Source organism: Strix uralensis, chromosome 26 (assembly GCF_047716275.1).
Source record: "Strix uralensis isolate ZFMK-TIS-50842 chromosome 26, bStrUra1, whole genome shotgun sequence".
In the NCBI taxonomy this organism is placed as follows: domain Eukaryota; kingdom Metazoa; phylum Chordata; class Aves; order Strigiformes; family Strigidae; genus Strix; species Strix uralensis.
In genome coordinates this window covers 257239-270590 of record NC_133997.1, presented here as the reverse complement: position 1 = coordinate 270590, position 13352 = coordinate 257239, and the positions used below count along the sequence as shown (strand labels likewise).

The 13352-nt window shown below is 60.1% G+C and overlaps 1 protein-coding gene across 7 annotated transcripts in view; it reads left to right on the top strand.

Moving 5' to 3' along the window:
• Positions 1-13352, top strand: part of BCL9L (BCL9 like) — a 73911-nt gene that overhangs the window by 37085 nt on the left and 23474 nt on the right. Inside the window, exon 1 of one of the 7 annotated variants that reach the window (XM_074894911.1) lies at positions 2453-2603. The exons of 3 other annotated variants lie outside the window; for them this stretch is intronic. Coding sequence is in view for 3 of the 4 variants with exons in the window: in XM_074894907.1 (XP_074751008.1) it covers positions 5567-5641 (75 nt within the window). In the remaining variant the exon portion in view is untranslated. Of the gene's footprint in view, positions 1-2452; positions 2604-5522; positions 5642-9079; positions 9375-13352 lie in introns of those variants that run through there. 3 more of the 7 variants (XM_074894907.1, XM_074894905.1, XM_074894906.1) reach the window with 3 other exon arrangements.

Genomic DNA, 13352 nt, shown 5'->3' with positions numbered 1-13352 from the left:
CTGCCTTCGCCCAGGCTGCTGTAGCCAGACTGGGCCCTGGCACGACAGCTGGGCTGGGGTTTGCAGCCGCCGCTGCTTCCCGGGGAAGAAGGGTCTGACAGTTTTCATGGCAGGGCTTTCCCTCCTGTGTTCGAGGTCTCTCGACAGTCATCCGGAGGTGTTTCTCTGACCCCCAGCGGGGGTCCTGGGACTGCCGCTTCCATCGCTGAAGTAGCGGTTATCGGAGGGAAAGGCAGCGTAAGCTTTCTGGGCAGACTGTCGTGTTTGTCCTGTTCAATTACAATGCAGCAGCAGTGGCACCAGCCGCCGCCTTCCTCCCCTCGCTGGGCTGGAGCGCTGCAGGCTCTCGGCAAATGCTGTCTGCGGACATCTGCTGCCTCCTCCCCCACCGCCTCCTGGCAAGCGGCAGCAGCTTCCCAGCGAACAGCCTGCTCTTTGCATCACCCCCCGCACGCCCGACCAGAGCTCCCTTCTGCTCTTACAGGCTCCTTCGCAGGACCTTGAAATGGTGGTTTCCCCGGTGCTGGCTCAGCTCCAAACAGCCTTCCGTCTCACAAGACCGTAGCTGAAAAAAATCAGGGTGCCTGATGGAGGGGAAGGGCTTATTAAAGGTGATGCTTGCCCGGTTCTGGCTCATGATTCAAACCGGCAGCACTCTCCTTGGCAGGTCTCCAGCAGCGCCTGGGCCCTGAGGCAGGCGTGGAGTCTGGGGCAGGGAGCTGGGAGCCGTTTGACTGGAGCACATGTGGCAGGGTCAGCCGTGAGCCGCAGCCCCGGTGCCGGAGCTGGGGGCTCTGGTCCGGCGTCTGGCTCAGCTCTGTCCCGCACAGCTGCAGGGGGCAAAGGTGGCTGTGCTGGGTACTCGTCTGGCCCCTGCGGCGTGGAGGGAGGTTCGTTTCCTTCTGCTGTGGCCGAGCGCTGGGGTGATGTGCTCCTTGGGCGCAGAGGGCAGCAGGGCTGTGGCATTCTGGCTCCTGAGAGTAACCCGCAGGCCTGGTGGTCCCGCCGTCCTGGCAGCGGGAAGCACCCTGCAAAGTGTCATCTCTGTGGCTTCAGCGTCTCGGTGGGGCTGCAGCAGGTTCTCGTCTGTGGGTACGCGCTTGGCATCAGAAGGTGCGGCCGTAGCCTGAGAGGAGATCTGTACCTCAAGCCCAGGCAGTCCCCCAGCACGACAGTCGCCGAGGTGCCCTGGCTGCACCGCGTGTGCTTCTGGCCTGGGGGCTTCTCCGGAGGCGAGAGCAGAGGAGCTGGGGAGGGATGGAGCAGAGGAATTTAATGAAGAGGGCATGAGGGGCGTAGCAAACTCCTTTCTCCTGAAACTGGTGAAGCAGTAGCTGGGAGCATGAAGGCAATGCCGGGCTGTGATCTCAGGGAAAGCCCAGGAGGAGGGCTGAGGTAGGTGGATTAGTCAGAAGAGATGGTAGAGGATGAAAGAGGATTCAGCAGCTCTGACTGTAAAGGCAGGTTTGGAAGGAGGAGCTGGAGGGATTGCAGGTGGGACATGAAAACGGGAGCTTGGAAAGATGGAATAAACGAAGCCAGTGGGGAAATTTGCCGTTTTGTACCTGGATCAGAAGAAAGATGCGAGCGCGATTCAAAGGGATTTAGACAAGAAGGCACAAGTCTGTGTTTGAAGGGAGAGGTATCATCGCCTTCGCTGTGTCCGTCTTTGGGGTGGAGGGGTGCAGAGGCACAGCCAGATCCCCCCTGCCAGCTTGGAGGAAGCGCAGTGCTGTGGAGCAGCGCTGCTTGGGGTGTTACAGAGGAGCACTGCTCGGCACGCAGTTAGTTGACAGCAAGTTCTGGCCTCCCTGTTGGGTTGGTAGGGCTGCGGTCCACGCACACACCAGGCGTCGAAGAAATGGTAGCAGGAGAGCTGGATGTCTGCTGCCTCAGGAGCCAGCGAAGTCGGCTGAGTGCCTGTGAAGGATGTGGCATAGAGATGGGGGCTGTGGGGCCCGGCTGGGGCAGGGCCTCTGGCTGACAGCGAGAGGGCCGAGGCTCTGCGGTGTCACCGGCAAAGGGCCCTGGCGTGCCCCTCGACACACCTTTAGGTGCCCGCCTGTGGCAACCGGGGCCGGTGCTGCCGCGCGGAGGGGAAGAGCCTAGAGCAGATCCGCCAGCCAGAGCCGAGTCGAGCGCTCGGGTCTCCTGTTTGCCTGGGCAGTAACCGCAGGCCCCTCCTCCTCGTCGGCGCGGCGCTGAGCACGAAGGAGATGAAGCGAGGGAAAGATGGGGCATGCGTCTGAGAGGAAGATGAGAGATGCCGCTGAGAAACAGAACTGAGCTCCCTTCCTCTTTGTGTGCTGGCGGATACTCGGTGGGGTGGGGGCAGCGGGGCTGGGCTGCAGGCCAGAAACGCTCGCACACGTCCCCGGGAGGGGAAGCTGAAATGCTGCAGGAAGCCATGCTCTCGCCTGCACAGGTGATCTAGAGCCGCTGCATCGCAGAGGGGAGGCAGCAAAGCCATGCCTCCCCTGGCCAGCCGGACCCCATCCCAGAGCCCGGGAGGAGGTGGCCCAGGAGATAAGGGAGCCCTGGCAGGCAGCCTCTAAAGTCCCTCCAGGGAACGGGAGCATCGCCAGCAGCTGCAGGCAAGACTGGTAGGTCCTGGTGTCCGAGGAGAGCAGAAGGTGCTGTGTGGAAGCTGGTCACTGCGTCCCCCTGGAGATCAGCGGGGGAGAGGGGGAAGGCAGCGGGGCATGACGTTACCCTGGGAAGAAAGCACTGAGGAGTGGAGACAGCGGGAGCGCCAGGGCCCCGGAGGCCGCTGGGGAGGGCACCCTTCCCTTGAGCGGAGGAGGGGTGCCTGGAGTCTGACAGGACCCTGCCCACAGGAGCATTACCTCCCGAGGGTGCCCGGGTTGGTGCCCCTGGTTGTGGCCTGGTGCCCGCAGGCTCCTTGGAGGGCAGTGGCGTGGCGGAGGCAGGTGTGTGGGCTGCAGGGACCGGTGCTGCGCTTGAGGAGCGCAGTACCTGGCTCTTCTCCCTTCTGCAGCGGTGCTGGGTGCCCCTCCCTGCGCTGCCTTTGCCCCGTGCCAGGGATGGTGCAGGCCGTTACCCCGGGCACTCAGCCCTCGCTCTGCTGGGCTCTGGTCTTCCCCTGCTAGGAGTCTGACTCCAGGACCTCCCCCACTGGCAGGACTTGGTTGCAGGCCGCTTGGCTTGTGGGCGGGTGGCTGAGTCCGTGCCCCGGGCGATGCCAAGGCCTCAGCAGGGCCCTGGGGAGGTGAGTTGCCTCCCCAGCCCGGCCCCATGTGGGGTGGCCGTCCCCAGCAGGTCCCAGCCGCCCTCCTCGCTACCCTCCTCTTCCCGCACTGGTGGGATGGAGCCAGGAGAGAGGGAGGGGAGGAATCTCCCCACGAAGGGTTAACGGTGCGCTCCAGCCCGCTGCTCTCAGCAGCTTGGGCCCTGCTGCAGGAGGGTGTTTAGCAGCTTGCTCCAGTTGGCGTCTTTCCCAGAATGCTTTGGAAAAGCACCGACCTCTGACCCCCAGTACAAACTGAGCCCAGCACGTGGGAGGGAGAAATTACTCCCAGACCTTCAGGCTCCAGGGTTTACAAGCTGCCTGCAATAAAGCAGCCATTTTTTCCGACAGTTACTAAATCTCCCCTTTTAGCTCTGCTGCAAACCTCTACCCATCGCTCCCCTACCCTGCCCCCAGTCCCGCGTCTTGCTCCTTCTGCTCAAATCAGAAGCATTGCCGAAGGTGCAGCCAGCCTGTTCCCCTGGGCTGGTGGCCAGGGCGAGCTCCAGCCCCCGGCCAGTGAGCGCTGCTCCTTGCTCGCCCTGCAGCGGTGGGTCCATCCGCCTTGGCAGCTGTCCTCACGTCTGTCTGCCTGCGCTGCCTGCGTGAAGCGCCGCTGGCAGCAGCGGGCTGCCCCGGTGTCTCTCCGCAGCCACCCCCGAGGGGGTCCTGCACCTGCTTCCCCTGCGGGGGGCACATCTGCACCCCCTTTGGAGCCCTGGCGAGGCTGCGGGGCACTGCTGGAGGTGATGCCGCGTCCGGGGTGGCTGGCAGACCCCGCTGCAGGATTGTCTTAGTGTCCATGCTGGGGACCAGCAGCCAAAGGGCAAGGGTTTTCTTCTCGGCTTTGCTGGTGGCTGGGGCAGCTTTGGGCAAGGCCTTGGTTTTTCTGAGCCTCTGTTCTGCTATCTTGAAATGGGAGTAAGAGCCACAGGGTTTGCACTTACCTGTCGCCAGCTCCTTAGGTAACTTATTCTGCCGGCGCTCCCCGCAGTGAGCGAGGGATTAATCTCCAGGGAGGCTGGCCAGTTTCTATGGGAGATCACTGCGTGGGAGGCTCACGAGGCTTCACCAGCTAGTGTTTGTAATGCCTGCTGCAGCTGCAAAGTGCCAAGCGCTGCTTATTCACATACGATTTCATGACCATCCAGTTGTGTGGAAGCGCCGAGTCGGCGTGGGGCGGTGAGCTCTGCGTGTCTGGTGCCATGCTGAGCACGCCAGCGCGTCGTGTTGCCGCAGAGGGCGTGGGGAGCGCGTGTTCGTGTTTGTACAGCGCTTTGGGAACAGAACGCACTCATTATGAGTGGCTACCGTGCCATGGGCACTGTGGGATCCAGATAAATAAAACGGGAGCTGCTATTTCAAAACAACCTCTTCCCCGCTCCTCCCACCTCCTGTGCACATTCCTCCGGCAGGGAGTAGGCGAAGGTGGGGAGGTGCCCGCAGCACGCAGCCCTAGCTCGGGCCGCAGCAGCAGGCAGCCTGCCGCACCACGCTCTTCCTGGCAGATGCAGACACCTCGACGCAGCAGGTCGCCCTGGCCTGGCCACGCTCCCCGGCGGGTAGATGGCACCTGCCTGGGGACCCAGAGCACTGTCTCTGGCCCTGGAGGGGGCTGGAGGGAACCAGCTCTGGGGGCAGCCCCAGAGCCTCAGGCTTTCGCTGCAAGCTCTTTGCCGGGAGCAGGGCCGCGGCGGAGTCTCGTGCTGCATGTGGCACTGGCGGCACGGCGGCAGCCGGCTTGCGCTGCGCCTCGCTCTGCGCTGGGGCCCTGGGCACAGTGTGACAGGGAAGCCATTTTCCTAAGCACGTCTCGGGCCGGCTAGGATCTGCTCAACACGCAACAAAAAAGCACATTCATCCGAATCCCCTTCTCTCCCCTCTCAGAGAGCTTGGTTTTGTTTTTAAATCTATATGGCAGGCGACCAAACTGGCTGAGTCAGTCAGCTGGCTGGCCACCAGAAGTAAAAATGTGGTTTTGTCCCCTCCCTCGTTCCCCCCTCTTCCCCCCACGTTTTTTTTTTCTCCTTCACTTAGCGACAGTTTCATGTATTGACAACAAACCTTTTTCTGCCTCCTTCTCTCTCAGGGCTGGGACAAGTGGAAGCTGGTTTTTATTTTCAGAATCAGTCTAGTGGGAGAAGGTGCAGGATGGCAGCCTAGTTTTGCCTTCATGCTTCTGCCTGCAGTGATGCTGCCTGGGAGGAGGGGGAGCTGCCTGCTGCACCCAGGCCTCCCCAGGCTGGTGTCAGCGTCTGCTCTCATATGGGCAATGAGTTGAAGGGGCACGGGGAGAGGTGAAGTGTCTTGCCCACGGCCATGCAGGCCAGGCTGAGGAGCAAGTCAGCCAGGAGCTGTGCCGGCCGTGGGCTGGCTCTTGGGGGGCAGGAGGAGGTGAGAGGCGAAGCGTTGTTCATGAGTGTTTAGGAGTGCTCCCGGCTGCTGTGCTGCAGGTGTGGCTGGTTGACAGGCACCCTGGAGTCAGCTCTTCCGCGGGGAAGATGGGAGCCAAGGACCCTCCTGCGTGAAGGGCCTGACCAGGCACCGTGTTGTCGAGGGGGGAGTGGGGGTGTTCGGCCCCTCGCCGCAGGCTGTGTGGGCAGGCAGCCGGGTGTCAGGCACCTCATGCTGCTGGGCTGTGGGGACGGGGGCACAGGCAACTCCTGTGGACGCTGTCGCGGCGGGGTGGTACAGGAGTTGCCCGCTTGTGCTGCACGGGAGGTCGTCGCTGGTGAGCACTGACACCGCTGCCTGCCACGGGGGGATTGCACGGCCCTGTCCTGGCCCGCTGCACCAAGCTCTGGGGTGAAATGGGTGCACCTGAGCACTGGGACTCGGGTGTGGGTGCGAAAGGGTTGGGAGGCCCTGCTTGCCACGGGCAGCGTTCCTGGGCCTCCGCCTTGGTCTGTGAATTCCCAGGAAGCAGCGCCGCGCTTGGGCGCTCAGCTTTCCCCTGGGCTTTCAGGAAAGCCACCAGGCACTGTCCCACCTCGTGCTCCCGCCGTGCATCTCCCTGCACTCAGACGTAGCTGGGCTTGGGCAGGAGGAGGGTGCCTGCACAAGGGGTGGGTTTGTGCCCCATGGCCTGCGGTTTGGCCGTCAACATCTTTACTCCCTGGGCATCCAACTTCTGCAGCCCATCTGTGAGCAGCCTTGTGACCCGCTCCCAGGGTGGAGGGGAGGTGGCGCAGGGGGTGAGGCAGGTGTGGCGTGAGCGCTGCCAGCTCGGCGCGTTGCTTACGGCGAGCCCGCGTCCCCGCCCGAAGTGCCTGACAGGTCGTGGGGTCTGGCCGTGTGTCCCAGCTCCCAGGGGGTCACCGGGCGCAGGAGCGTGTGACAGCTCACAGGAGCAAAACTCACTGAGCAAACAAAGGAGGCTCCTCCGGGGAGAGGAGTTTTCAGATGCAAATTGGCCGGTTGGTTTCAGAGACAGATTTTCTTAATTTGTATGTTGATTTTTGCTATTTCAAATGCATAAATCACAGCAAATGCTCCAGCCCGGCTCTGGCTTCTGTGTACTTCAGCAAGAGGGCTGCATGAGGGCAAGCAGGCGGTTGGCTGCTGTACGCCATGCGGGTATCTGAGGATACCCGCGCTGGTCTGAACTAGTTTGCTGCTTCCTCCGTCATCTATCACTGCTCAATTGCGAGACATGCTTCCAAGGCAGCAAAAGCAGGGAAGGGGGGAAATTGATTGACTGTTTTTTATTTTAGCAGGAAAGGATGTGATGGGCTAAGAAATGTGGAAGGCAAAATAAGTCCTCGGGAATATTTTGCTCCGTTGAAATGAAGGGAACTTAAAGGTGCACAAGGAGGCTTCAGAACACAGTGGGGAAAGTGCCTGCAAGCTCCTGGTAAGGCTGAGCCTCTTTGCCACGTGTCACGTGGGGGATGCAGACGCGAGGGGAACGATGGCTGGCTTAGTCCCTGGAAGGGGTCTCTCTGCACACGTAGTTGTGCCCCCACTTCTTCTCCAGTGGTCGGTGACCCTGACTGTACTCTGCAGCTGGAGGCAGCTGTGGAAACGCTGTGGTGCGCTTGCATCTGCGGTTCATGCAGGAGCTGTGGTAGCAGGGCAGAAGCAGTGAGGAAGAGTGAGAAGTGCTGGTGGGATCTGGTGTGTGTTGGCAGAGATTTCTGGGGCTGGAAATGAGTAGAGAGCAGTGGATGCTGCACGTTTGCTGGGCACTGAGGGAAGGAGCTGTGAGGTCAGGAGGTAGCTGCTGGGGATGCATCTCCTGCCTTCAGTCTTCAGCCTGTCCTCACCATCTCTTTAAGAGCTTGTGCCCGCAGGGGCGAGGAGGTGTGGGAAGAGGAGAGCTCTGTAGCAATACCCGAGTGTCTCTGTGATGGAGTAACTGTGCCTGATGTAGCCATGCTTTTTCCTTAAACTTATTTGCGGTCATTCACTCGGCAAACGTCTGGGACAGACGACGAGCAGGAAAGGTTTGGAAGGGAACACAGTAACTTGGAGGGACCTACTGACTGCTGGCACCCGTGGCCGGGTGCTGAAGCAGGGACCATTATTTTCCACCAAACATGGAGCCTGCTGGGGGCCTGAGCTGGTACAGGAGCTGTCTGCGTGCCGTGCTTTTGGAAGCTGTCTGTGTTAGTGGGTACTGACTGGATCCTGGTACTTACCTGTTTGCTTTTGCTTTTGTTGGTTTTGCTGGAGAGAAGGAAACAAGACTTGTCGGCTCCATTTCATCCTGGTCAGAGTCCTTTTCTGGTTCTCAGGCCCTTGCCTGGTTGGATTGCAACCCTGTGGGGATCTTGAAATCCCAGTGCTCTTTCTGAGAGAAAGGGTTGGGGGGGAATAATCCCGAGAGGGATCTGCTGTTTACATACTTTCCACCTCATGGTCTGAAACCTCTGACACTGTCTGGCCTTCAGCCCCTCTGGCTGTGCTGTGCTCCTCAGGATGCTGGTGCTGCCCTACCACCGTTCGTGGCATTCCTCCACCCAAGAACATGGTTTTTAACGTTGGGGGAGTGGAAGAGGGCGGCATCCCTGAGGGACTGCTGAACTTCCACACCTGCTTACATTCTGCTCCCGGGGCAGGCGACTGGAGTTTGGCACAGTCTGTTTCTAACCTTATCACCAGGACAGACGCTTGTAACAAGGTCTGACCCACAGGCAAACTTCTAAACAAACACAAACTCCTGCATCAAATCAATACCTGGATCAATGGGTTTTTTCCCTCTGTCAGAAATAGAGTCTGTGTTGACTGAGTCTGCTGAGGCTGTTTCCCAGCACATCTCCCAGCCAAACCCTGAAACGAAGAGCTGGAATTTCAAGCTCTTTCCATTTACATTGTCACCTGAGTTTAAGGTGTACCTGCATTTTAGGCTTCTAGGAAAGTCTTGCTTGTAGTTCTTCAAGCTAGCTGGCTATCTGGAGGGGTGAAAGAGACTGGGCAGCTTGGCAAACCTTGAGTAAAACTGTGGTGGTATGTATGTGCTGCCCTCTGACCTTCCTGGGTCAGGTTCCCTTTCGAGCACTCCAGGAAAAGCTGAGTGATGCTCGGTAGTGCAGCACTCCGCCGTGGCAGGCTCGGTCCCTTCCGCAGCCCGCGTGTGCAGGTGCAGTCCAGGAGATCCCCCACCATGTTCTCACCGGTGGGCTCTGCGTGCACGTGTGTTGGGTGGGGAGGCTCAGCTCTGCGTGTGCCGCCTCGTGCGGGTGTTCCCCACCACGTCGCGGTGGGGGTTAGCGACTGGCAGAAACAGAGGCAGCCCTGTCCCGTACCGCAGCCAAGCGCTTCTGTGTTTGAGGCTCTGTCTATAGTTTTACTCGGTCTGGAAGGGAAAAGCACTCTTGTAGAAGTAGTTAGAGATGAAAACCTAGCTGCTGTCTGATCCTCGGGCTGGACGCGGGCTGTCCCCTCCCTGTGCTGTGCATGCAGATCGCCCCGTGACGCGCTGTCGGCAGGGCCGGCAGCCAGGGCTGCGCTTCTTTGTGATGGTCCCCCGTGAGCAGCGGGTGTTTGAGCATGAGCTGTGCTCGGCAGGGCGCAGGGGGACAGCGCTGTGCCCTGAGGATGCTCGGCAGGACGGTCTGCTCCTGGACAGTCTGTCCGGATTTGGGAGCTGACAGCTCGTACCCCACTTTGCCTTGTGAGCATGAAGGTGATTGTTGTCTCCTGGATTTGCCCGTGTGGAGCAGGGTCGGAGGGGCGAAGCGACCGATGTCTTTGGTATTTGTGAAGAGCTATGAGAGACTCAGAGCCCGCTCTGCTCTGAGAGAAAGCTGTCATGTCTGCAGGAGGAGCCTTGCCCTGGCGCTCTCTGTGGAGCGCTTGAGGAAATCCTGCAAGCCCCAGCTGGATGCGAGCAGGGTGGTGTGTCTCCAGCCTCATGCAGATCAGGCTTTACTTGCTTTCGCAGCGAGGTTCTGGTGCCCGGAGGTGGGGTTGCTAAATTTGCTGAGCCAAGCGTCGAAGAAGAGAACCGGCGTCCTCCCTGCCCTGCTGTGCTGCGGGGCAGGCTCGCTGTCTGGGTTGCAGCGCCGGGGCCCTGGGACAGCCCGGGTCACGCTGCGGAGGCGCCCGGCCGCGTCCTGCAGCGCCGCCGTCCCGCCGGGGACGAGGCCACGGCAGGACCCCGCCGTCGCGGCCCTGGCAGAGAGGCTGCCACCTTCTCTCACGCCCCCGCGGCGCTGCAGGCGCGCACACGCGTTCAGAGGCAGGTTCGTACCGGCGTGAACATGCTCGTGTGGATTCACGTGGGCCTGCGGTTAGGCGGGCACACCCACGTCGACATGGATGCAAATGGAGCCGTGCTGGTGCGGGCCTGCTCGCTGTCACAGAGGCAGACGTGTTCGTATTCGCACGGCTCCAGGCTGGTGCCGGCACAGGCGCACGCATACATGCTCCTGTGCTCGCAGACGCGGGCGACAGAGCTCAGCCACAGCTCCGGTCTATTTTTGGGAGCACTCCTAAGAATTGTAAGCGTGTTTCAGATGTTAGAGTCTTAGATGGGGGAAAGCTAGAACAGATGGCTGGAGGGTTCAGAGCAGCAGCCCTGCTGAGAACAGATATTTATAGGCAGATTTAACCCTTGTGTGGTCTCTGGAGCCACGTTTAAAGGAACAGCGTCTGAAGCGAGTGTTGTAGAGCCAAGCAGTGACCTCTGAGGGTGTGCTGCCCTATCTGGTTTCTGTGAGCCAGTTATCAGTGTAGTCTGGAAATCCCGCCTATGCTCTACCTCTTTCTCAAGCGCAGGGATGCAGCTTTCCCTAGACCATAGAGCCTGGTTTCTGTAAGCCTCGGTGAAACTGGGCCGGCTGTGCATACTGCTTGCTGTCCGAGCTGGGGCAGCGGGTACTGTGGCTGCCCTGTGCTTGCGTGACCAGCAGAATGAGGACAAAGATTGTTTTGTCCCTCTTGCCCTGATTTATTTTTCTTTTATTTTCTTTTTTTTTTTTTCCCCTCTTTTTGCCAGAGGTTACCCGGATTCCTCCTTTTCCTTGTTGGAAGGAGGGACTGTGTTTTCTTTCAGGCATGCTGTCTTGTAGAGAGACGCAGATTAAACCCTGCCCTGTCAGATCCGACTGATGTTTTTACCTGCCCTCTTCTTGGGCCCTCTTGCTTGAGTATTTAGGGAAGAGAAAAATCCATCTGCAGGCTGCACTGGTTTATTGAACAGAGCAGGCTGCAAAGTGAGGAGCACCGCATGTTTACGTTGACAGATCTATTTGTAGCCCTTTCTTTGAGAGCAGCCAGCCTCCTATTTGGGACCTGAAGGAGTTGTGTTGTATTTAACGTGTATGGTGTGTCTTGAAGTGGGCTTGGCGGAGCTGCAGGAGAGAGTGATCTGGGGGCAAGGAAGAAAACTATGCCCTCAGGTGGGAAATGTAAAGACATGACACAATGGTTACCTGGGAGTTGCATTGGGGAAGGCTCCAGCTCTGAAAGCCTGAACTGGGGTACAGACCTGGGGAGCTGCATGAGTTAGCTCAGGCTGCTTGTCAGCCCAGCTCTGGGAAAATTAGGGAGCAGTGGTGCTCCTGAGCTAGTGCGGGACCCTGGGAGACCGGATGAAAAAGGAACAGAGGAGGGGACTCCTGGCAGAGTTGGTGCTGCCAGGTCAGAGGATTGTGCTGGCCTGTATTTGTGCTCCTGAAAATGGGGAGACTGGGTCTAGTTGTGAGATGGTGGAAGAAGCTGGAGCGTTGAGTGGAAGAGGGCGTATCACCTCCCATACGGAGAGGCGGTGGGTCCTGTAGGGTTCCAGCTGCCGCGGTTCTGCGCGGCAGCACGCATGGCCTGCACCTGGGCTGCACCTTCCCCTGCTCAGGATTTGGACTCACCCAGATGTTCGGAGCCGCGCCATGCAGCACGGCCTGCAGGCCTGTGCCCAGCACGGGGGTCCCGGGGAGGCAGGGCCCAGCGGTACAGCTTTTCACTTCTCTTTGCACTGCGATGCTCCCGTGGACGAGCCGGAGCTGCTGCTGATGCTGGAGGCAACATGCAGTGGCCGTAAGTCAGGCTGTTCCTGGCCCAGGGTTTCACGCAGATGCTCAGCGTGCACTTCAGTGAGATGAGTTTGTTGTTGTGTTCCCTGGTCCCATGCCCAAGGGGGCATGAGGCTGTGCTGGGAAATCTGGGAGCGTGACAGAGTGCCGGCCTTGCCTTGGCGTGGGACTTCCCAGGGCTGCCGCTGCACCGGGGATCAGCTCCGTGTCTTGGGGGTGTCAGTTTGGAGCATCCTGAGCTCTCTTTGCACTGACGTGCTGGGGCCGGGAGATGCAAATCTGTAGGAGAGTGGGAGTATGTTGGAGCTACTTGCTGCCTCGCTTATTCATGCCTGTTTCAGGTTTCAGACGGTGGAGGCTTGGAAAGCAGTCCCTGCCATTCCCCCCACAGGCGGCTGTTCCCACTGCTCAGGTGTGTGTCCCGCTGGGGAGTTCTCAGGTCTCCCGAAGCTCTTCGTCCCAGGTCAGCACTTTGCACCCACTGTCAAAATGTGACTTTGGGGTGAGAAAAATCTGGTGCCTCCTGCTCCAGTGCTCCCACAGCACATCCTGGGAGCGCAGCTGATCCTGCTGGAGACCCAGGTGCGGTGCTGGCAGCGCTCGGCAGCCGGCTCGCAGTCTGGTCTGCTGCGTACTGGTGTCGGCTGGCAGCTTTGTGCCTGTGGCTGTCTGACTGCATTTTGTACCCAGACAAATTGGTAGGAGTGAGGTTGCTCGGCAGGGCCACCGGGCATGCTGGCATGGCCTTCCTGCGGCTGGGCTGGCCCTGTTTTCTTCCAGGGCCCATGGGAACGGCTGGCCGCCACCACTCTCTCCCTACCTGAGTGGAGGAGGAGAGTGCGTGGCAGTAGCGACCCACCCAGTGGGTAACTGCCAGTCCCGGGGATCTGCCCACACTTGCCTGGCCTCCCACAATGGCCCCATTGTTCCTGAGAGGGCAAGGAGGAGGCTGCCTCCAGCTCCCTGGGCATCGTTAACCCTCTGCCTGCCAGCAGCAGCCCACAGGGCGCACGTAGGGCAGGAGGTGCCCTGGGCAGGTGGAGGAGGAGCTCCCACCACCCACCAGTTCGAGGAGGGGAGCTGCAGGGCAGCGCCAGACTCTGCCAGCTGCCTCCAAACCCGCCGCTTGCTGCTGTTTTGAGGACAGCTAGCACATGCCTGTGGCAAAGACGTGCGCAGAGAGGCAGGACCCCACTGAGCCTCGATTTCCTCTGACGAGGCACAGGGAGGCTCTCTGCCTTCTTGCAGGCTGCTTGCTGCCGTGACCTTGCTTTGGGAGCAGTCCTTGTCCAGCCCCGGCACGGCCGCGTTGCTCTGGCCCCGACGCGTGTGCCGGAGCAGGACGTGTCTTTAGGAATGGGATGTTTGGGGCACTGGAGTGCTAATTCCAGTGGCTGAGGTATTGGTGTGGAAGCTGTTTAAAGTTATTCCAGCCTGATCAAAGTGCCTTCTTCCTTCCTGTCCTGTAACGTGATCGCGGGCTGTCGAGCTGCTCGTGGTCTGCTGCGGCTTCTGGTTCCTGTTGTTGTAGAGGCGCAGCCTCAGAGGGCGCAGGCCCGCCCGGCCAGTGTGCTTGCGCTGCCGGGGCTCGGGCTCGGAGCCAGAGCGCGATGTCCATGTGCCTGAGGGGA